Genomic DNA, 24928 nt, shown 5'->3' with positions numbered 1-24928 from the left:
CTGAGTTTGATTCCTCAGAACCACATATATAAAAGCTGGAACTAGTGTTGTGGCTCAAGTGGTAGAACACTAACTTTGAGGAAAGCCCAAGGACAGTGTTCAGGCCCTGAGTTCATTTCCCAGGACTGGACAGGGATTCACAGTCCCTCCAAGAAGCCCTCGAAAATAAATGTTTTAATGCTTTGAAACAAAAGGAAAAAGAATCCCCGTTACATATGCCCTTGATATCTCCAAAATCCTCCATGTTTCCCACGTATCCTAGTAGACTGATTCCCCCAGCTTCCTTTCTCATGGTACTCTTGCCTTCTTCCCTGTTTGGTAGGAGTTACAGCATATCACATTGGAGTCCTATGAATGGATGAAAACCGCATTACATTCTGTGCATCTGGTGAAACACCTGATATACGCTGTCAGAGCACAGTGCAAACGAAATGGTCATGCAACTTACTTTAATCACGTTGTGGTGTGCCATCCTCATGCTAAACATTAGCTCTGCATAATCAGGGATTGTGTCTTTTTGTTCAGCATTGTATGAACAGCACCTGGCCTTGGATCTGACCCTTTGCAAGTCCTCAGTATTTGTTAAATGATTGAAGGAAAGTCTGAATCATGAAACACAGGTATATGTCAAGTGGATAGGCAGTTTCTGCCCAGTACCTTCAGGAACCATGTCTTCCTTTCTGGAACCCTTGGAGATGGCCTTGCAGAGAATTCATTTGAAACCTGACAAATATGAGCTCTTCAGCTGAGAAATCTTAGGCAAATTCTATGAGTACAAAAGATAAGTTTTGACAGAGCATAACTAGAAAATTAGATGGGGGAATGTTCCAGAAGTCTCATGGAGAAGCTTTGTAATTAATAGTGATAACTAACTCCTTGTCTAAGATGAGGTCCTGCCAGTTTTCTGGGCCCTCAAAGTGAAGTTGGTCAAGTTTAAATTGCCCTGAATAGCTCATCTAAAAATTACAGTATTATCCAAAATTCTTGGGACCAGAAATGTTTTAGATTTCCAAGTTCTTCAGATTTTGTAGTATTTATATAGACTTTACAAGTTGAGCATTTCTAATTTGAAAATCTGAAATCTAAAATACTTCCAAATCCAAAATTTTTGCTTTAAAATTTTGGAAGCATTTCAGATTTTAAAATTATGAATGCTCAACTTTACTGTCTTCCATGGTTACAGAATTCACCTTTAGCTAATGATAATATCATCTACATCAGGCATTCAGATTTAGAGAACAATTTTCTTGTGTATCATCCTTAGGATTATCTCTCTGTGTTGTCCATGTGCTCTGGGGAAATGAGGATGCACAATCTCATCAAAACTTTGCAAGTTTGGTCTCTTGTGTGGACACTGCTAAAGAAGCAGGAATAGATGGGCTGGGCATGTGGCTTTGTGGCAGAGTGCTTGTCTAGCATGCATGAAGCACTGGGTTCGATTACTCAGTACTACAAAAACAGAAAAAGCTGAAAGTGTGTGCTGTGGCTTATGTGATAGAGTACTAGCCTTGAGCAAAAGAAACTCAGGGACAGTGCCCAATTCCTGAGTTCAAGCCCCAGGGCCAGGATTGGAGGAGGACAGGGGTGGGGGAGAGGAAGAGGAGGCTGGAGTGGAAGAAGAGGAGGAGGAGCAGGAGGAGGAGTTGGAGTTGGCAGCCAGAACCCACCATTTTTGAACCTTGATCTTCATATCTCAGCCTCATGAGTAGCTCTGCTTATGATTACATAAATCACTGATGTTTGGCCTTGTACTGTTTTTGTAAACATCCATTTAATGTGTTTGTTGTGCAACGGGAATTTTTAAGATGAGATTAGATGATTTACAATGTGTCATTTAGATGATCTACATTAAATGATATTAGATGACATAGGTCACAACCACCAAATTGCCTGCTGCAACTCTATCCCTGAGCAGTTGTGGCTTTGTGTCACAGCCTCTGTTCTGCTAGGATCACAGTCACCAAGCAAGGAAAGGCTTATGGAGGAACTCCAATCCTGAAGGAGACGTGCCCTCAGGAGAGGATTCGTCCAACATGCCTGCTCAGAAGTCACATCTGGGCTCTTGTAACCCATCATTGTCTAGCCACATCTGTCTCTTTTTACTCCTAATGTGACCGTGTGTTCTAGAGTCTCTAATTCTCTAGAAGTAGTTACGCAAAGGGGTTTCAATTCAACATGTCAATCAATTTCTGTCTAATTCTTACAATAAATCAACTTCATTTTTTTTCTGTCAGTTGTGTGGCTTGAACTCAGGGCCTGGGCATTGTCCCTGAGCTTTTTCACTCAAGGCTAGTACTCTACCACTTTGAGAACAGCACCACTTCCAGTTTTCTGGTAGAAAATTAATTAGAAATTAATTAGAAATTATTAGAAAAATTAATTAGAAATTAATTAGAAAAAATTTAATTAGAAATAAGAGTCTCACAGATTTTCCTGCCAAGGCTGGCTTTGAATCTTAATCCTCAGATCTCAGCTTCCTGAATAGCTAGGATCACGCCTGTGATCCTAGCTGAACTTCAGTTTCTAGTCTTCTAATTTTTTTTAAGCCTTAGGATTTTTAGATACATCTTCAGATGAGGGACTGCTTCATATACATAGTGCCAATTCGATTATTGCATTTGTTTTAAAATGACTTTAATCTTTCAATAGCTGTAATATTCATTTCCCTTTCCTTGGAAGGCTTTATCCATTTTCCCTCCTTTCCTTTTAGCTCATTTCTGGACACAGTGCCAGCTAGCTAGTTTTCAAGATGTCTCTATCACTCAGGTTCCTGCTGTTCATGGTAATTTAGTCAATACACTTTAATGGCCCTAGAAAGGCTATATTTCTACTGAAACTGCCCTTGATGTATAGGTGCTCCTGTTGTCCTAGGAGCCAGCATGCTCAGAATGTTAATGTAAACTCTTTACCCATTCATGATGTGGTAGAAATCAGACACATTAAATTAATTAGTTGTTGCCCTATCGTTCCTACACCCCATCTATGTTTTAACCCAGTAAATAAATACTGGCTTAAGCACTGGTTGCATTAAGCTTCTCCATTTATCACTTAGATAAGTCATTGTTCCTGGTTATATCAGCTGGGCTGGACATCTCATGAGTCCTGGGGCAGGGGGCCATGGATATCATAGCTCATGATAAAAACCCAATGTGCTTTTTCCACAACAAATAGCATGAGCTTAAGGAGCTGGCTTCATTAACATCCTTCTTTCCTTCATTCATTTCTGTTTTGCCGTGCAATTTGGGTGAGATTTTGAATAACATAGGTAGACACAAAGAATAGAAAAGCCTTTCTTCAAGGCTCTTGTGAGCTACACCAGCATTATTGCAGAGGATTCTGGGAAAGGCATCTCTAGCTTCCAGTGCCCTATGGCTGGAGGCCTCCCTCTGGATTTACTAGACTTCTCTGCTGCATGGGGAGGGGATGGGAGGGGAGACAAGCTTTCTGTGCTCTCTTGAGACTCTTGATCCTGGGATACTGCCAAGTCAGTGCTAGTGGTTACATGTCTGCTTTCTAGCCACTGTTACCGGAATGCAACTCTCCTTACAGAAAACTGTGGCAACTTCTTTCTGAACCTACTTTTGTATACTTCATACAAAGAAAGACGAGAGGCAGAAAGCTAATGGCAGTCCTCAAAGTAATGTTAATAATTAACTAGTTCAGACAAATATTTACCATCCTTAATCTTTTCACTATAAAATGCCCCAGTTGCCAGTCTTTATTGCCAACACTCTATACACCAAGAACTCAGATGGATGAAGGGACCTGCTCTCCCTGACAAGTTACCACGGTCACTCTCACCAAATCTTCCTTCCCTCTTGCCATGGAACATGCCATTAAAAAAAAGGAAAAGATGGCTGTGCAATAGTACAAAAATAAAGTTTAAAAAAACATGAAAGAGCCTAGCAGAGCCCCAAATGTTAGAGAAGAATATGAAAATGTAAAAAATAGTGACTCATGCTCTGAAGTAAATGGATCACCCAGAGAGCACTTTGTAGAGGGCATCGGGAAGGCTTCTTTGGAGGAGTTGGAGCCTGAAAGGCAAGATCTGGAAGAAGCCCATCAAACTGGCCTTAACAGCACAGGTGGAGCCAAGGGTGGGGGTGCCAGGCAGGACACCAGCCCAGCGTACCAGTCATGCAGAAAGATGAAGCCTCCTTGCAAGTCCATGTTAGGTCCTGGTAGCCTCTCTGTCCTCAACTTTCAACCTTCCTTGTTCATCAGACCTCAGCTCCTAATAACTGCCGTGAAACTAAAGGATTCCATTTCCTGTGGGACCAAGAGAAGTTGCTCCCACAATCCCTTTATCTTGGCCACCAGAGCCCTGAGCTGATTTTTATCTAGAGGTAATTGTTGGATATAAGGAACCTATAGATCCAAACACTGAAAACCTGAACCATAATCCACTTAACAAACCTGGACTCAAAATGCCAGCTATATACAGATTTCTTTCCTCTGTAGCAGCTAAAACAACAGACTAAGACTAGACTAGAAAGATTTCTGTCTCGGACAATTGCATATGTTTTGTTCTGTTTTGTTTTATGACATTCCTGAGGCTTGAACTCAGGACCTCATATTCTGCCTTAGCTTTTTTTTTTTTCTTAAAGCTGACATTCTTATCACTTGAGCCATACTTCTACATCTGGTTTTTTGGTGGTTAATTGGAGATAAAAGTCATGGAATTTTCTGCTGAGGCTGACTTTGAACCCTCAGTTCTCAGCCCCTTGAATAGCTAGGATTACAGGGATGAGCCACCAGTGCCCAGCCAATTTCATGCATGGATGTCATGGATGTGCTGGTTAAGTGCATATCTCATACTACATAAGTAATTGAGGCAGACAGAGCATGGCTGCAGGATTGGGGGTCAAGTAGCAGGCTCTAACCCTGTCTGTCTGCTTTTCCAGTAAGAGAAGTTGGAAGCTAAATGGAAAGAGTCTGGTCTCTTGCCTAGGAAATAAGAAACAATCCTTCAATATCATGGGCTTTTATTGATAGCTTTTCCCCAATGGCTCTATAAAGAGAAAGAAGAATTTTGCATGGCCTTTAAAGATTTTTTTGTCATTGACTTATTGTCTATAAATTTGGGGGAAGAAGGACAGCCTGAGGTTAGTTTTTAGTTCAGATTTTAGTGACCCATGTCACCTGCGGCAATCACTTAACCATCCTGAGTTTCCATGTCCTCATCAGTGAAACAGGAATAAGAAAGAATACTCAACATCTCAATGTAGATAATTCCTGGGACTCTCCTCACTCAGTCTGGTCATTTTTTTTCTACTTATTCCTGTCATTCTCTGATTGCTGTTATTATTAGACAGACTTGAAATGGTTGCAGAACACACTGCACCACTTACAGCGGTCTTTCCCAGTGGGAGAGCTGGGTAGTATTTTTCATTAACTAATCAGTGGTCACTAATGTGAGTGGTGGATGGGACTGAAAGAAACACTGATAAAACAAAAGAGTCACACATCGTGCTGGCATGGTGTCTCATGCCCATAATCCTAGCTACTCAGGAGGCTGAGATCTGAGGATCGTGATTCAAAGCCAGCCCTGGCACTAAAGTCCATGAGGCTCTCATCTCCAATTAAACACTAGAAAACCAGAAGTGGCGCTGTGGCTCAAGGGGTAGGGCAGTAGCCTTGAGCTGAAGAGCTCAGGGACAATGCCCAGTCCCAAAGTTCAAGCCCAGGACCGACAAAAAAAATCATATTAAGTGAAGTAAGCCAGACTCAAAGGAACGTAGGCTCAATGGTTTCCCTCATTTGTCATAATCAGTACAAACTTGGGCTCTCCTAGCAGAGATTTGCAATAGCGCAAAACCTAGATACATAAGGCCATAGAGTATGACGCTAAATGAAAGGACCTCTAGGATATAAAAACAAAAGCCATATAATGAATGATTGTTGTCCTTAATGTACTATGTTATCTCTCATCTCTTTTGCTGTCCCTTGGTTATCTCATATTGTTACAGCATCTCACTTTGTTATCTGATATATTGGTATTTGGTTATTTGAAATCGGATAGGGAAGGGGGGAAAACAAGTAAGGGGTGGGGGTGGGGGGAGGGAAATGGGGATCAAGACATGAGAAAGGGTATCAATGTATGTGAAGTAATGCACCTTCTATCTGGCGAATATAATATAATCCTTCTATTAATTACAATAAAAATATTTATGAAAAAAATCACACATTGGGAGCTACACAACTGGACTGTGAAACGAACACATCTTTTTGTCTTAACCTCTATCTTTCTTCTTTCCTCACTTCCTACGGGATACAGGTTTTACTGTGCATCACCTACACCCCAACATTTGACCTGAATGGGAGTGCTGTGCTGAAGATCGCGGAGGTGAGAGCCGTCTGCTTACAGCTGCTCTTCCTTTCAATGGAATGGACATGGGGTGGGAGGGGCTTAGCCCCAGCTCTGCTCTATGTGGCGGTTCTATGATGGTAGTAGGGCTTTGTGAGAAGCATGCTCTGTGGCCTGCCATCGCTACTCTTCCAGCTATGTGTCTTCAGTCCTGCATGCTTAGGCTTGCATCACATGAGGCTTTCCCTGGGGCATCAGGCCCCTGCTCAGCTCTACCGAGGCCTGTTGTTTCCTCTGTTCATCTTCTCTAAGATGCTTTGCAAAGCACCTGATTTATATAAAGGCTTTTAAAGAAATCAAGTGTGAGACTTACAGGGATGTTTATTGATTACAGTCCCATCACTGTCTCTCTACCCTAATGAATGCCTCCTCTAGGTAGCTATTGATGGTCAGCCGGTCAGTGTGAGTTGCAGCCTCTGGGAACTTGTGCCTTCCAGCATGTTCCAAACCATAGCCAACAGGAAATCCAACTCCTTGAGTGGATAGATTGTACCTTTAGCTTTTGGACATTCTCATTTCAAAGCAGAACTATACCACACTTAGAAGAATCTTCTTCTATTTCTTGAAAATAAAATGTTCAGGATTTGTATGTCCTGGTAAGAGTAGACATTCAAATGACAAGCAGGCAATGGCTTTCTGAATTACCAAATTATGGAGAAAAAGAAATCCCAACAATCATAGCCAGGCTTTTTATTGCCTTTTATGCTATTATGTAAAATTTGGAGCAATTTTTTCTTTATAGTTCTGACAGTTGATTCCAGGGCCCTGTGCATGCTAGGAAAGCATTTTTCCACTGAACTACACTTCCAGGCATAAGAAATCACATTTTAGCATATGGAAAGTTCATATGTGCCCATCAAAACAGAAGCAGCAGCCAATCAGCTGAGTCTCCCTATGCCATGTCATTTTCCAAATATGTGTGTATCGACACAAACACTTTGTGTACTCATACATTTTACACTATATAATAAGGAGATAGAATGGTTATCAAAAATTATGTCCAGCTGAATTTTAAGACATTCTGTGAATACTTTTGATTTGTTTGCTGTCACCACACAGTGTTCTTTTTACCAGTGGCAAGAAACAGGTTTAGCATTTGAGAGGTTTGCTAGCCCTTTGCCATCTGCAGAAGAAAATGCTATATTGTCATTGCCAGGCCACTGTCGTACACATGAGGCCCTAAAGGGGGACTGTGGGAAATTATAGAGCCTTTGCTAGGAGAGTACCGCCAGGGATCCCCATGAGAATAGCCCTGGAGAAAAGGAAGATGAACAGGGGAAAAAAAGGAGAGAAAGAGAACATAGGTATTCACAGAGAGAACCCAACAGGCCTGTAGATGCCAGCACATCAAAACAGTGGTTTCTACAAGGTTGGAGAAGGAAGAGCACAATCAAAAATCAATCTTAGGCTAAGATTGATATCTAGATGAAGATAGTTGGGCTTGGTGAGAAATTGAGTGGGTTCTGGACCCCCCACTCTTCTCCTCCTCCCTCCCCTGCCCCCGTGTGCTATGAATCTGGGCTCTCCCACCATCCCAGAGGGTTCAGAAAACTACAAACCCTATTTAAAAAACTACTAATGGAGGTCCAGCCATATAGTAAACATTCATTTTTTTGCCATTGTCTTTTTTTTTGAAATAGAGAATTTTATGAAAATGTCCTAAAATAAACCCTCTAAAACTACTCTTGAGATGGTGTGGAGAAAACCAGCTATTCTCTTCTTCATTATTCTGGAGTCCACAGGATGTGTTTACCTTGAAACCGGTTGGTCAAGAAATGTGATGTGTACTTAAAGAATGAAAAAAGAAACAAGTTCCCCAAGGCCTGCTGAAACCATGAAAGGATCTTTAAGCTCTCAAAATGTAAATAAGAAAGCAACTTCCATTTTGTGTCTAACTTTATCTCGATTAAACTGCAATTATGAAAGTTTTTCAGAAAGGCACCTTCTGTGTTACAGGAGGAATTCGAAATATCATCAGATTTTGTTCATGGGCAATTATATAAATATCCAAATTCAGTCATGTCAGCGCATCATGCACAATCATTACCTCAACATGCTAACACAGTCTTTTCCCTGAACACTTAGCCCAAATTTTCTTCTAAAAAAGATGAACGGCTAGGTTACATTTCCCAAAGATAGTTGTTTTAGTATAGGAATAAGGTAAAGATATAGTCATAGCCAAGGCCTTGGAACAAAGGAAAAGGTGAAGTCCTAGCCCAAAATTCTCTGGAGCTAATCTGAAGGTGTTCAATGACATTGTGTTGGGACAGATTTGCAACACGTCTCATACTTTCTAAGCCTCTTCAGTGAGATTTCTCAGAAAGCTGAGTCTGCCAATGTATATTCGGTGACTTGACCTCACTGACTCCTCTAGTCTTTGATTCTTTTTTTGTTTTGTTTTGTTTTGCCAGTCCTGGGGCTTGAACTCAGGATCTGAGCACTGTCCTTGGGATTTCTCAAGGCTAGAGCTCTACCACTTGAGCCACAGCACTATTTCTGGCTTTTTCTATGTGTGTGGTACTGAAGAATCAAACCTGGATCTTTGTGCATGTGAAGCAAGCACTCTACCACTAGGCCAAACTCCCAGCCCTAGTCTTTGATTCTTTACCATGTTTTCAGGCACAGGCAAAATCAGTTTCCAACTCCAACATTAACATTCCTGAGAATCCCCTCCCACTCTTTTAACTCTTCTGTTCACCCATTTGTCCCTTGGAAAGTAGCAGTGAATAAGCATAGCTTCTTGCTGTTGACTCTCTAAGGGATGACAGAGAGTAGCGGCATTTCATATCTTCTCCATCCATCACCACAATCTAGCTAAATAAACCCTGTAAGCAAAATGAGGTGCCACTCGAACCTGGACAGTTTACATTACACACATACGCTGTTACCCACTAGGCTGTTCTGCTTCCTGTCAGTGTGTTACAGAACGTTCACAGGGGCATGGTAGCTCACACCTACAAGTTCATATGACTTAGGAGGGTCAAGAACCACACAGGCAAAAAGCAAGACCTCCACCTCAACAAGCCTGACATGGGGTTCACACTTGGCACAGCAAGTACAATAGGAAGATCACAGCCTCAGGCTGGTCCCAAGCAAAATTAAAAAAAAGCAGGAGATTCTAACCTGAAAAATAACTAAAGCAACAAAGCACTGGGGGATAGCTCAAGTGACAGCATGCCTGCCTAGAGGTCAAACCCTAGTATCAGCACCTCTCCCCCACCTCAAAAATCAAGTTACTATGATTTGTCATAGAATTTAGACTTACAAGATTTTTTTCCTCTGGCTCTCAGGAAATCAACAAACATTTGTAGTCTGTCCCATGTAGAAGACATTTATTTGGTTTTTATGTAACCTAACTCTAATCCTTCCTATTTTTTAATCACCATAAATTACTTTTCATCTCCATAAACTTTTTTCCCATTTGGAAATATACTAGCTCTTTATGGGATTTGTGATTCCATACAGGTAATATTTTTAACACCAGCAATGCCATCAATCCTATTCAGATAGGAAAGAAAAGGTGCGTGTGTAAGTCATATGCATTTTTCAAAGTTAAGGAAATTTCTCTTGAGGCAGATCCTTTCAAATTGGTGCTTACTTTAGCCAATCTATATTGACTGTGGAGTCTACACCACAATGCTACTTCATATTCAAGAGAGTGGTTTTAACCTACTGCCGTTATCAGCCCACTTGCTCAATGACGTAAACCTTTTATTGTTTATGTAAGCATATGTTTATGTATGTGCATGCATGTTTATGTATGCTTGTATTTTCTTCTTTTTCCTTTTTTTATGGAGTTTTGCTTGTTTTGTTTTGCTTCATTAACTGGTTCTGTTTTTGCTCTCAGTTGTGTTTAGCATGCCATAGAGCTGGATGTCCACAAATGCATGATATGGTCAAAATGTCCATTATGATCCTGCTCACTGCACTGTGTCTCCGTGCGCCCCCAGGCCAGCAAGGGCCTATGGCTTTTCACAAGGTATTTCACCTGGCCCTCGTGTCTCTGTGGAGGCTCAGGCCTGAGGCTTTGCAAGTATTAATTCTATTTAAGGAAAGCAGAGGCCATGGGGAAGTAGAAGACTATTTTTCCAAAACAGCCTGTCTTTGAATATGGCTTTCTCTTAGCTTCTCTTATCTAGCATGCCCATCTTAGTATTGTCCTGTCCTCCGTGGAAGATGATAAACATTCACGTGGTTAAAAACTCTCCAGGCTAGGCTGGGAGTTTGGCCTAGTGGTAGAGTGCTTGCCTAGCATGCACGATGACCCAGGTTCAATTCCCTGGTACCACATACATAGAAAAAAAAGCTGGAAGTGATGCTGAGGCTCAAGCGGTAGAGCTCTAGCCTTGAGAAAGTCCAAGGACAGTGCTCAGGCCCTGAGCTCAAGCCCAGGACTGGCAAAAAAAAAAAAAAAAAAAAAAAAAAAAACCTCTCCAAGCTTGTGTACAATGTTCAGGATTAAGACAGAAACCCCAGCCAGGTACCAGTGGTTCACATCCATAATCCTAGCTAGATCCAAATCCAGTTTCTAGGCTCTTACAGAAAGGTTTGTGAGATTCTGACTTTAATCAGAAAAATGCCAGACTGAATGGTGGCTTTAATTGGTAGAGTGCCAGTCATGTACAAGAAAGCTAAGCAAGAAAAAAAAAAGAAAGCTAAGCATGAGCGCAAGGCCCTGAGTTCAACCCCACTACTGGTGCAATATAGCCTTTACTACTTTACCAATTTATTATTACTGCAACAAGATTAAGAAACTATGTATTAAAGACTGCCAAGATCCTGGTAATGCATTTCTTGAGGAGAACCTAAAGAGAGCCACACATGATGGTAATGTTTCTATTTAATAGGAAATCCCTTTGTCATATTCAATATGTATATTCTCAACTTTGGCTGGCAAGACTTCTTAGATTAATGCTGTTCCTAAGCTGAATAAACATGTTCACCTTTTCCCTTAGTGAGATGTGTCTTGTAGTCAGCCATATCCAGTGTAAGCTTATAAGCCTAACCACTAAAAATAATGGGGACATTCAAGCTCAGAAAATACCGTTGGAATTGGCAAGGTTCTTGTCTGTGTCTAACTCTGTGTTAAATAGATCTGATTTTTCCATGGACTGCCTTTCATGGGTCCAAAGGGATTGAGGGAATCTCTGGTGTGTGTGGCTCATTGTTCAGGGGAGTTTGTGGCTGAGCTTTCAGAATAACTGTTCTTTTGTCTTTAAAAGCTTCCTTCAACATCCTCCTTAAATATACATTTGAAAGTGTGGGGATCATGAAGATCAACAATTAGAACAATTTATTGGAAGGGAAAATGTAAGATATAAAGAAAACTGCTAGATTAAGATGTATAAATGGCACTGCATGCCTAATTAGACCATGGAGAATTTGGCTTCAGCACAGTGAAATGCTAATTCATTTAGAACTGTCTTTAATTATTTTATTACATGCCAAAGCAGCAGCTTTGGGGATTAAAACACCTTTTTAAAAGCATGTATAAATTATGATCTCTTCAAATCCAGTAGTATCCATAAATCATTGAGGAAATCAACTTAAAATTCATGTCTTAAATGATTTTATAAAAAATAAGAAATTTATAACTCACTCTATGTGTTAACTATAAAATGAATTAATTTAAGCTAACTTCCAAATACAGAGTTCACCTTCGAATACTCCCTTGAAATATTAAGCACTCTATAGGAAGGGAATTAAACTTTAGAAGAAATATTGATTCTTTGAAGTTCAGAGTATGGGTCAAGGTAAAACACTTGCCTGGCATGCACAAAGTCCTGTGTTCCACCTCCTGCAACACAAAAACAAAGGAAAAAAGTATTTAAAACATTTATTTTGACTAGTTAATTGTATAAAAGCATTTATAGTGAGGCTGGTCAAGAAACTCACACAATTCACAGAATAGTGGCGACAAGAATTAACATTTAATCTCTTTCATCTCAAATTAAACTTCCCACTTAGGTGAGAACCTCTATTTTCACTCTGAAAGATCTTGGGGCTATTTCCAGAAAAACAACTGTGGTACATTAAATAACTCATTCTCTCTCTCTCTCTCTCTCTCTCTCTCTCTCTCTCTCTCTCTCTCTCTCTCTCTCTCTCTCTCTCTCTCTTCCCCTGTGTAACTGCTTTGCGAAATCAAAAGGAAAAAAATACATTAGGGGAAAAAATATGGATACATTTAAAGTTTGCCTTAATTATTGTGCCTGTCCCTGCCCCTTGAAGAGAAATAGAGGCCATTAAACCTGAGCATCTTGACATCTAGCGTCATCATTATCAAAGAAGGGATTGTTTAAAATCAGGATTTCTCTGTTCAAATCCACCAGGGAGTCTTCTTAGGTTTCACAGACATCTAGACGTTGCATCAGAAGATTCAGGATAGAAGGTGGAAGCAGAACAGTGGTGGGCTCTCCCCAAGTCCACACAGCAGGCTGTCACATGTCACCTTTGCACTTTTGACTCTGGAACCCTATGCCCAATTAAGGCCAATAATTCTTTTTGTTTGTTTGTTTTGATTGGTTGTGAGACTTGAACTCTGGGCCTGGCATTGTCCCTGAGCTCTTCAGCTCAAGGCTAGCACTGTACCACTTGAGCCACAGCACCACTTCCAGTTTTCTGGTGGTTAATTGGAGATAAGAGTCGCACAGACTTTTTATGCCGGGGCTGGCTTTGAACCATGATCCTCAGATATCAGTCTTCTAAGTAGCTAGGATTACCGGTGTGAGCCACCAGCGTCTGACTAAGGCCAATATTTCTGAGAGCACTCTTTGATCAGAGCTTGCAGAGTTCCCTTGGGAATTGGATTAGTTATAAAAGTTCTTCGTGGGAAATCCAAACCTGTTGCATCCCACCGGGGATTTAGAGGTGACTCTTTTACTCCATTTAGATGCAGTTTCATGATCATAAGCTAGTCTAAGAGACTGTTACTGTTTTAACTGGGGATTGAACCATGGTGTCCCACTTGCCTAGCAGGCACTTAAGTCATGCGCTCTCTTTTCATTTATTTTTTATGCTTTTGCCCAAGCTGGCCTCAGATCTTGATCCTCCTATTTCTGACTCCTAAGTCACCAGCATTACAGTTGTAAACTACCACTCCTGGTCCTTTTTCCCATAAACTGTTCTACTTTGACCCAATACCTAAGAAGAACATGGCTACCATTCATTTTAGGGCAAAGAAAAAAGATTTTTATAAGCCTTTACTTACATTTTATGGCCCATGAGGTGATAAACTGTCATGTTTTACCATGAAGGAAATTTTTCCCAGCCACACAAGTTTGTTCTTAGATATAAATACTTGGTTCACATAATGCTCACTAATTCACATCCCTCTATGAAGCTCAGAAGAATAAGATTATTAAATAAGATATTACTTTTATGCTTGAAAACCATCTCTAGAAATTTTAAATATATTCAGTTGCTTTCATGAATAACTAGCCTGAAGCAAGGCTGATGTCCTGAGGGCACCCTGTGGTTAACACTGAAGAACATTGGTGATGCACTGCTGTCTAGAACATTGCATTTTATCTTCCTTCCTCACCAGGTGTGCATTGAGACCTACACATGCAGCTGTCACCAGCGAAGCATCAACACTGCGGTGCGTGCTACCCTCAGTCAGATGCTGAGTGACCTGACTTTACAGCTGCGGCAGAGGCAAGAGAACACGGTGAGCCATGCCAGTGGTACCCCAATGTTTCACGTGGTTGTCTAGTGTCCCTGTGAATCACTATCAGCAATGTGCCACACTCCAGACCCCTCCGATCCTGGCTGCTTCCCTCTGATACACCAGGGAGGGGTTGCATATACTGGAAAAGTATTGAACTGCATGGAGTAAGCTGCTTAGAATCATTTTTAATACTTCTAATACTTCTATTGTTTGACATGTTCACAAAATAACTCAATGGTGAATTTAAAAATAGGAAATCTCATTTGGAGTTGGAAAGATCTCAGAAAAAAATAATTTCGCAGAAATTAAGATTTTTTGCCAGGTATACATGGTTCACGCCTATATTCCTAGCTACTCAGGAGGTTGAGATCTGAGGATTGTGGTTCAAAATCAGCCTGGGCAGAAAAGTCCCTGTGAGGCTCTTATCCCCAATTAACCACTCAAAAACTGGAAATGAAGCCCCGGCGCGGTGGTTTACACCTATAATCCTAGCTACTCAGGAGGCTGAGATCTGAGGATTGTGTTTCAAAGCCAGCTAGGGCACTAATGTATGAGAGACTCTTATCTCCAATTAACTACTAGAAAAACAAAACAGAAGTGGTGCTGTGGTTCAAGGAGTAGGGCGGTAGCCTTGAGCTGAAGAGCTTAAGGACAACGTGCCCAGGCCCAGAGTGCAAGCCCCAAAACTGGAAAAAAAAAAAAACCCAAAAAACTGGAAATGATGCTGTGGCTCAAGTTGGTAGAGCGCTAGCCTTTAGCACAAAGAAGCTAAGAGACAGTGCCCAGGTGCTAAGTTCAAGCCCTCCAACTGACAAAAGAAATTGAGGAAGGAAGGAAGGGAGGGAGGGAATAAAGGGAAGGAGGGAAGGAAGAAAGGGAAGGAAAGAAAAGAAAAGAAACTAGAATTCCATGTTAACTTCGTTTATTTTCTGGTCTTTAAAAAATTGTGGAGTTGAGAGGAACCTTATAGATTGTCACCTTGAATTATTTTATTCCTTATTTTACAAATGAAAAATCCCAAGAGATGAAATTGAAATCAGAAGTATAAGAGCCTGTTGGGGAAACAGGAGAACTAAAGTCTTGGGCTCCTGACAAGGCCCTGTACACATTCGGGGTTTATAAATACTCTTCAGCCAGGGTTGGAAAACAATACTAATCAGGAAAAAAAGAAAACAAATATTGATTCCCCCCACCCCCAGCTTGGTGTTTGCCCAGCCTTTCTACTAAAAATTGTTGATGAATTGTTTTTATTACTTTAGTTTACTTCTTGTTAAAATTGATTTAATCTCTTATTAGGCTTTTGAGTATGAGTGTCGGAATAGATTTTTTAAATATATAAATAGAAATCACATTAGGAGAAAAATGTGTTTTTCTAGAATTACTTATCAGATGCCGAGAATTCTCATATGCAGTCATTTTCTATTCCTGTATAAAGAGTGCTGATTGAATACTGTAATGTTCGCAATATCTTAATGCCTTAAAATAAGACATTTGAATGAAATATTACAGTCTTAAAATGCTTTCAATTTTTTTAGTTCATTTAGTCTAGTCTTAGATTTGTAGAAGGGGGCAATCATATACTAGGTAACAGTTTTAGTGACAGGTCACATGTAGAGCAGGACCCACCATTGTGCCTTGGAAGTATCATAGACTCCACTTGCTGGGTAAGTACAGCCTATGAGGTTTGCATAGCAACAAAAAACACTTAACAATGAATTCTTCAGAGTGTATCCCCATCGTGAAGTGACACGTGACTGAATTAGATGTCAGTGAAATGCTTCAGCCATTTAGCTCTTAGTGTTCTTTCATAAGAAAGGTCTGGACTCTATTATAGTGTGTCATCCTGGGTGGTGTTTTTGGGTTTGTTTTTGTCAGTAGTGGGGCTGTCACTCAGGGCCTGGGCACTGTCCCTGAGCTCTTTTGCTCAAGACTAGCCCTCTACCACTTTGAACCACAGCTCCACTTCTAGTTTTTGAGAGATTAATTGGAGATAGGAGTATCATGGGGACTTCTCCCCTGGCTAGCTTCAAACTGTGATCCTTAGATCTCTACCATTTGAGTAGCTAGAATAACAGATGTGAGCCATAGGACCCCAACAGAGGCTTCGTATTTTGTGTGTCTGTTTAGTCAGCCTTCTAATCCTGCTCACGACTGGCTTTGTAGACCCACCCCATTGGGAGGCAAGGTCCCAGATTCAGTGAGAGATTAGTATTCCCTGGTCTTTCCTTTCTACGACCACTGCTGTTCCTCAGTTTGGTGATTTCACATTCTGTAGAAGCATTCTCATATCATTCTCAAGATGTTTCTATCTGAAGCATTTCTGATATCCAGTCGAGCGAGATGTGGATTTTGATACTTAAGCTAGTTATCTTTTTTCCAAATGCTGTTGAAGAGAGAGTCCCCTGGGATGTGAGTGTGCTCCGGGGGGCTTTGTGGCACCCTTAGCATCACCTGGAACAGTATGTTGAGAGGCCATGCATAATCTGCTCAAAGAAAGCATCACTGGCCACCAGAGAATTAAGACCTAAATATGATGGAAAAAAATAAGTAATGGCAGCTGGGCACCGTGGCTCACACCTGTTATCCTAGCTACTCAGGAAGCTGAGATCTGAGGATCAAGGTTCAAAGCCAGCCTGGGGACAAAAGGACCTGAGACTCTTATCTCCAATTAACCTCTAGAAAATGGGAACTTGGGTGTGGCTGGAGGGTAGGTTGGTAGCCTTAAGCTGAAGAGCTCAGGGACAATGCCCAGGCCCAGAGGTAAGGAGGTAGCCTTGAGCTGAAGAGCTCAGGGACAGCGCCCAGGCCAAATTCAAGCCCCATGACCCACAAAAACAAACAAACAAACAAATAAATAAATAAATGTAATGGAGAATAAAGAAACCTTAACACCAAATGCATCTTCAATCTGATGAACAAATGTTAACCTCCTCCAGCCCCAGGAAAAATTATGCTTTTGATTTTGAATCCTCAGGAACCAGTTATTGTCCAACCTTCTTACTGAATTATTTAGGTGAACACGCCATGGTTGAATTGCTAAGTTGTTAACTGCAGAAGGTAAAGTTGCCACATATCAATATTTGGGCCTGGGGAAGTAGATTCTCCTACCATTAAATATAATCCCAATATGTTTTCTTGGAAAATATTGTTGTAACCTTGTATTTAGCCGTATGCTAAGCTGTAGACAGTGACTTAACATTTCACAAAAAAAGTCACTGTGGAAGCAGCTGGGCTTGCAGATTATGGAAAATAGCAGACATATGCATCTCTAACAAGTTTTTTAAATCAGCATGACATGATGGTTTACACGTCTGGTAGTTAACTGACGTGAAAAGGCCTCTGAGTGCAGAGACTGAGACGCCTCCCCTTCCTCCTCGGCTCAGTAGTCACTGCAATGCATACAGCATCTTACTTACTTCCTAGGCATTGTCTTCGCTCTAATAGCTCTGGATCTACCTAGCAACAGTCAACAGTGGCTGTTCCCGATGCTTATCATGAATTAATATGTCTCATTTAAGCAGGAAGTTGCTGCTGCAGAGCTGTGGTCCTCTTTGGATTTTGAAGTCCCCAACCCAATCTTTCCACTGATTAAAGTCTGTGTCTGTGAGGACCAAACACAGCGGAGTCTGTCTTAGGATAAAATATTGTCTGTGCAAAAATGAACTCACCTCTATAGGTTGGCTCCCCCCAAGTCTAAGCTCAGCTATCTGGAACCACAAAGTGTAACATGGAGCTTCAGCTTCCAAAACTTGAATGGCCTCCTCAACGAGTTATTTTAGGAGACGATGAGCTCAGTTCTATGTATCACAATCTCTCATTGAAAGGTGAAATACTATTGAGATTGGAGCCTGTGCTCAGCTAAGGGAGCTGAGCTAGGAATACTAAGAATGCCACTTGTTTCTGCCAGATTTCCATTGTCTAAGGCTCATGATTTTCTGGCCTACGTCTCCTAATTGTCTGTGTCTCCCTCACTAGATTGTTGAAAACCCAGATGTCCCACAGGAATTCAGGAGCGAAGGTAGGGGATTTGATTTTTTACTCATTTTAAAAGCAGATATAAAATGCCTACTCCATGCTCACTGTCGGGGAAGTAGAAATGCCAGGAGTTCTGGGGCTAATTTGCCACTCACCTGGGAGACTGTGGCTTTGCCTTGCCTGGGATTATCAGCTGCTATCTTCCTTCTGTCCCTCTCCTCTCCTATGGCAACTACACTTACTCTTCCTGTTCTAATGAGGGAGAAGTTAAATCCTCTCATTTGGATGATCTTTTGTTTCTTTGTTTTGTTTTGTTTTTGTTTGTTGTGCTGCTGCTAATGTGTGAACTCAGGACCTCCAGCTCTTGCTTAGCTTTGGCACTCAAGGTTAGTGTTTCACACTTGAGACATATCTCCATTTCTGGCTCTCAGAGTCTCTCAGAGCTGTTTGTTAGGGCTGGCTTGGAACTATGATTCTCAGATCTCAGCTTCTTGAGTAGCTAGGGTTCTAGGCGTGAGCCATCAGCACCCAGCTTGGTTTTACTGTGGTTGTATTGTCTTGTTTCTACTTTGTTCTCCATGAAGCCAGGTTTAATTGATAATACAAGAGTTGAGCAGAAGTTATAAAACTTGACTGACATATTATACTATGCACTAGAACTTTGTTGAATGCCAATTTCTTGGCATGACAGATGAATCACCCTGCAGGGTGTCTGGAAGGCAGCTCGCAGATGAAATCAACTTAAGAAACTCTATTCCACAGGAAAAGTGGAAAAATTGATATATTCTTGACAAGCAACTTAATTTTGGCAAACAGATTTGTTGGTATTATTTTCTAAAGGAAATATGAAAATTCAAATAATCTATTTAAAATATTGAAGTATAGGCTTTGCTTCAGACTTTATTCCATCATTTAAAAGTACTAAGGGAAGAAAAGTATGTTTTTATGAGTTTTTTTTCCCAGTTAATGATAAAGGGGCTAGTGGAGCAGAAGCAAAGAGAGATGACCAGTGAGAGAAGAAGAACCAAAATTAGGAGGAAAAGAGGAATGGGAAAATGAGAAAGTGAAATGCCACAAGTAGTTTACTGTAGACATTGGTGTACTGCCTTGCTTAGGTCATTGCCACATACTTGGGTTGTATCAAGAAGTCTTGAGGGTTGGTTGTGTTTGGTGTTGTCAGTGATTTTTCTCCCTTTTTTGCCTATTTGATTCTCATAAAAGTCACATTTTAACACAGATTGATTTTAAACTGAAAACAGACTCAAAGTCCTTTTGATCAGGATACATCTCTCAAACATGTATTAGTAAGCCAGACATCTTATAGGCATATACCTAAAATCCCAGTGTGAGATACTTAGAAAACTAAGACAGGCTTGCAAGTTCTGGGCCAGCCTAGATAACAAAGCGAGAGCCTATCTCAAATCTGTCTGTCCTGCCTGTCTATCTAGATATTAAGCTATCACATGCATATATATTTAACAAAGAAAAAGGATAGAGAGGCTCCTTTGAGGTTTATCTCAAATTATACTTGAGGACTGCTTATGGCTTTTCTTTATTATAAATGCTACTTATCATGATAACTTACAATTCCTCCAAGTCCTTCTTGTACTTAAGATCATAAAGTTCTGTCATTCAGCTCTTTCTCTTGCTCTTGTTCTCCTCCAATTTTACTTTTATTTTTGTCCTGGATACTCTTGCTACTTTTCATCATCTTTGTTGATTCCTGGTCATGCATTTATTTATACATCCATCAGATATTTTGCCACCTTTGAATATATCCTTACAGATGTTATATCTTAGCAAATAAATGCTTCCATTTCTGAATGTACTTGGCTCAGCAATTCCATAAAATTGTCATTGCTTTAGTATTTACTATAAGGAAAAATAAATGAGTCTTACCAAAGCTCATGCAATCAACAAATTGTGGACTTGTATGTGATCAGAGTCCCCATGCCACACTTTCTCCCAGGGTGTGATTATGGGACTTGTTATTCCAGTTTTGGAAATTATAACATTTTTGAAGGGAAAACGTATTTTTTTCTGACATTGGCTGTGGTTCTGTTATCAGCAGAGGGAATGTGCCCAGTATAGGATGGACAGACAGTTAAGTAAGTTTATGTAGGTGCTCCCATTATCTGATTATTAGTTCTAAGAGTTCATCTTTTTTTCTGTGCTGCCATTACTTGTTTGTTTGTTTGTGCTAGTCCTGGAGCTTCAACTCAGGGCCTAGATATTGTCCATGAGCTTTTTTATTTGCTCAGTGCTAGCACTCTACCACCTGAGCCACAGTTCCACTTTGAGCTTTTCAGTCATTAATTGGAGATGAGAAACTCGCAGACTTTCCTTCCCTGTCCAGCTTCAAACCTCAACCCTTAGACCTCAGTCTTGTTAGAATTATAGGTGTGAATCATTAGAGACCCACTATATTGAATGTTTTTTGTTTGCTTTATCCTGAGACACAACTTCTGGCAGCTTAGAAGATGCAGAAATCCAGGAGGTCAGAAATTCCAGAGGTCCGAATCAAGAATCCATGACTAACCTTCACTGAGAAAATAACCATCCCTTGTGTCACATGTCCCATCCATGATAGCTCTTTTTTTTTTTTTTTTTTTTTTTTTTTGCCAGTCCTGGGCTTGAGCTCAGGGCTTGAGCACTGTCCTTGGACTTTCTCAAGGTTAGAGCTCTACCACTTGAGCCTCAGCACCACTTCCGGCTTTTTTATATGTATGTGGTACTGAGGAAAGGAACCCGGGTCTTCGTGCATGCTAGGCAAGCACTCTACCACTAGGCCAAACTCCCGGCCCCCCATGATAGCTCTTTTCATTTAGCATAAATGAATTATATTTATGACAAGATCAGTTTACTGCATTCCCCCTGATCTCTCTTGACTGTTTTACTCTAGGAAGAAATGATTCTATCTAATTTATTTCTGTGATTATTCTAGTGACCCAAGAGAGGCTTCACATCTGAAAATCATCTACTAGTCCTCCAAAACATGAAAAGCACAGGGCGGGAGGGAGACTGAGGGAGCCCCAGGCCCTCACCTGCAGTTAATGCCTGTCGCCTCGTGTTTTGAAGGGTTAACGGTGGAGGCCCTCTGTGATGACGTGGTCTCTGTCCTCGCAGTCCTATGTGAGAAGCTGCAAGCCTCCATCAAGTAAGTGTCTCTCCCCTGTGGCTGTTGGGCAACAGCAGTGTATTTCTGAAATAACTTCTGTGTCTAGTGTCACTTAAATTACAGATTGTAATCTGTGTTCACCTGTACTCCCTGAGAAATATATTCAGAGACCTCAGGCAATCCAAAATTACCGAATACATGACAGAATGGTATAATTTTCTAAGGTGAAAATGGGAAAACAGTGGCTTTCTAAAAAGAGCCAATCCCTTGAGTATGGAGCTGTGAGTAGGGAAGAGCGTGAAGCTAAGAGGGAGTTGACAAGATGCTGCTGGTGGTGACTGGAGCCTGCCCTGCTGTGTGATTGTAGTTGGCCCCTCTCCTGTGACTGTGCCCACCTTCCTCTGAGCGTGAGAGGTCTGACTCATGGGGATCTCCTGATTTTTCTAACATACCTTGTGCCTGAGAGCTCATACTGCCAGCCTGAGAAAGAGGCATAATACTATGACTTACATCCTTCCTTATCTGCTGTCAGTTCCAAAGTGTAAGAGGCTTAGGGTAATTACAATAATAATTAAAACCTAGCCATTACAAGATAAGTCAAAACAAACTATAAGTCCGAGGCATAAATTGTATCCTTGTTCACTGGTCAGGAAAGAATTTCCAAGTAGGTCTGGTAAGTAAGTAGATGATGTCAGATTCATGGTTCTTTAAAGCTGATGGCTCTAGTGTCACCTACAGAGACCTGGAGAGGAAGAATTTAATCTAGCTTACCCAAGATGGCTGAAGGCCTTGCCTGCTGTGTAGGTCCTGTAGGCATTCAGTTTTAATATCTTCAAGGAAGTAGTTTGCATAGTGCCTCACATAATACACCCTTGATATATCATGGTCTTAAACTGGTTTGTGTGCTTTCAGAATTGTGAATGCTAATTGTAGCTTCTAATGTAGTTAAGGACATTGAGTTTCTTATGACAACACTTTTGACAAGTTTGTTGGACAAAGGTATGCATTGCAAGTGTACCCACACATATTTAGAGCCAAGCTTACATGCTATCAGTGACTGAAAGCATTTCTTTACACTGTGGCTTGAGGATAGGCTTTAAATAAGGAAAGTAACTATTGTGACTTTCATTTTTTTGAAGAAGTTCTCATTGGATTTCAGGCCAAAGATAGCTTCAGGCATATTATTACAGCGTATAATAGTTGTGGTAGAATTCTCATAATTTTGCTTGTATTTCTGTTTTTTTTCTTTTTTTTTTGCAGGTCGTGGGGCTTGGGCCTGGGCATTATCGCTGGGCTCTTCAGCTCAAGGCTATTACTCTACCACTTGAGCCACTCCCTTGCTTGTATTTCTTTTGTGTAAAGCACCAGTGTTAATTCTACCTCTAGATTTCATTTGCATATTTTGTCTTTCCTATCACAGTTGCATTACCCTAAGGTGGAGAGTGCATTGCTAAAGAAGTTGGGGTACAGCATGATCAGTGCAGCTGTGACCTGAAACCTTTCATGTCTGCATGGTCAGTTTGTGCCTGTCCTGCTTGCAGTGTTGCTTGCTGCAGTCTCCTGAGCTCACTTCTGTATGCTTTCTTCTGATCTGAATGCCTCAATTCCTTTACTTCTCTTAGCTGAACTTGATATCGCCTCTGCCTGATAAATAGGCTCTGCTTCTGAGATTCCCTAGTGGCCAGAACTTCTCAACAACCATTTCCCAAACCAAAGGCCACATCCCTCATGGGGCTTCAGCTCCACAGGAATGTGTGTTCAAGATCTGTTCAGTTTTCTTGGGAGAATTCAGAAAATAGATTCAGGTACATGGCACAGCTCACCCAAAAGCCTTGGAGATAGGATATTAATAAAGTTCTATCTTAGGCAAGTTGAGTAACATGATCCTGCTTAAGCAATTCTAGTAGAATAATTGGATTCAGAGTTCACTCCCTGTCTGTCATCTGCCACTCTCTCCTAACTTTATCTCCTCCAAGCACAATGCTTCAGGCAGGATGGGAATCAACCATGCCAACCTTAGTGGGCTTATCATGTATTCTAACTCCATGTCTTACACAGCACACAGATTCCCCCCCCCTCTCCTACCCTCCCTCTCCCTCCCTCTACCTTCTCCTCCTCAACTTGGGCTTGAATTTAGGGCCTTCCATTCCCTTGGCTTTTTGTTCAAGCCTGGCATTCTACCACTTGAGTCACAGGTCCACTTTTTTTTTTTTGGTTGTGGGACTTGAACTCTGGGCCTGGGTACTGTCCCTGAGCTCTTCAGCTCAAGGCTACCACCCCACCCCTTGGGCCACAGTACCACTTCTAGTTTTCTAGTAGTTAATTGGAGATCAGAGTCTCACAGACTTTAGTGCCTAGGCTGGCTTTGAACCATGGTCCTCAGATCTCAGCCTCCTGCATAGCTAGGATTACAGGCATGAGCCACTGCACTTGGCTTCCATTTTCAGCTTTTTATTGGTTAACTGGATTCTTTTACATGGACTGGCTTCAAACTGTGTTCCTTAGATCTCAGCCTTCTGAGTAGCTAGGATTACAGGCACGAGTCACCAGCATTCATCTCCTTCTCTCTTTGCAAATTGAATCCAGACCTATCCCTAAAAGAAAGGGCAAAAGAACCCAAAAGGTTTGAAGCAGAAATTCTGAGAGCTGTAGCATCCTGCTGATTGTCCTAGTGGCTGCTCAGTTCTGGTGGCTCACCCATGCGCTCCCATGAGCAGCAGTGACAGGCAGAGAATGCCCAGCAGATACTCATCCCACCAAGCATGTCAGGCTCCAGCGAAAGGCTGACTTCCAGCCTCCTAACTGGACAGATTTTTCTTGCATGCGTTTTGAAAGAGCTGGCTGGCTCCATCTTAGCCTGTGAGTCTCCCCTCCCCATATTTCTCTGTCTCTAGGCATATGTGAATAAAAGGCATGGGTACTGTGCCAGGGTGTTCCTATCTCTAGTGAGGGACATGGGTGGAGGATGCTTGCATTTTTAATTGCTCTGTTTAGTGGCCTGACTCATGCAAGGCCACGAACACGTGTTTTCCAGACAACTGCTGCCCACAGAAAAGCTGCCACATGCAGTCTCCAAGGAGACTCCTGGGCTAGTTTCCTTGGCAATGCATTCCCTGAAAGGGAGGCTAATGCCAGAGGGCCATGGTAATTCACCATGGCTATCGCTATTCACAGGAGCCTTGATGTCTCATGGCTTTTCTTCTAGATGTATTCTGGTACTTTTAAAAATTAAGACCCTTTATTTTCTATAATTATTTTGGTTTTGTGATGCCAGAGTGACAGTTGAGAGAGAAAGTGAAAATTGTATCAGAGCATCTGATAACTATGATGCGTAATGGTGAGTCAGGTTATTGGCCACAAAGATTAATCTGAGACATAGTGAAGTCTGTCCTTTCAGAGCTGATTTTTATTTTGTTTTGTGCTGTTCCTGGGGCTTGAACTTGGGATCTGAGCTTCTTTTGCTAGCATTCTACCACTTAAGCCAGAGATCTACTGCTGAGGTTTTGGGGATTTGGGTTAGTTTATTGGAGATTAAGATTCTCACAATTTTTCTACCTGGGCTGGATTCGAATTGTGATCCTCAGATCTCAGCTTCCTGAGTTGTTAGGGTTATAGGCATGAGCCACTGATTAGAGCTGATTTAAAAAAAAATCAGCTGGATGCCAGTGGCTCATACCTGTAATCCTAGCTACTTAGGAAGCTAAGATCTGAGGATCACAGTTAAAAGCCAGCTGGGGCACAAAAGTCCATAAGACTCTTATTCAGTTAACCACCAGAAAACCGGAAGTGGCTTAACTATGGC

At 41.3% G+C, this 24928-nt stretch overlaps 1 protein-coding gene across 1 annotated transcript in view; it reads left to right on the top strand.

Moving 5' to 3' along the window:
- Positions 1-24928, top strand: part of Arfgef3 (ARFGEF family member 3) — a 109780-nt gene that overhangs the window by 34338 nt on the left and 50514 nt on the right. The window contains exons 5-8 of the mRNA XM_090338053.1: positions 6278-6346; positions 13911-14033; positions 18009-18051; positions 21087-21165. Coding sequence (XP_090194179.1) covers positions 6278-6346; positions 13911-14033; positions 18009-18051; positions 21087-21165 — 314 coding nt within the window. The remainder of the gene's footprint in view (positions 1-6277; positions 6347-13910; positions 14034-18008; positions 18052-21086; positions 21166-24928) is intronic.

The sequence above is a fragment of the Megascapheus bottae genome, chromosome 8, assembly GCF_031878675.1.
Source record: "Megascapheus bottae isolate mThoBot1 chromosome 8, mThoBot2.hap1, whole genome shotgun sequence".
NCBI lineage: Eukaryota > Metazoa > Chordata > Mammalia > Rodentia > Geomyidae > Megascapheus > Megascapheus bottae.
Note: the sequence above shows the minus strand (reverse complement) of the source record. Positions and strands in the feature narration are given on the sequence as shown.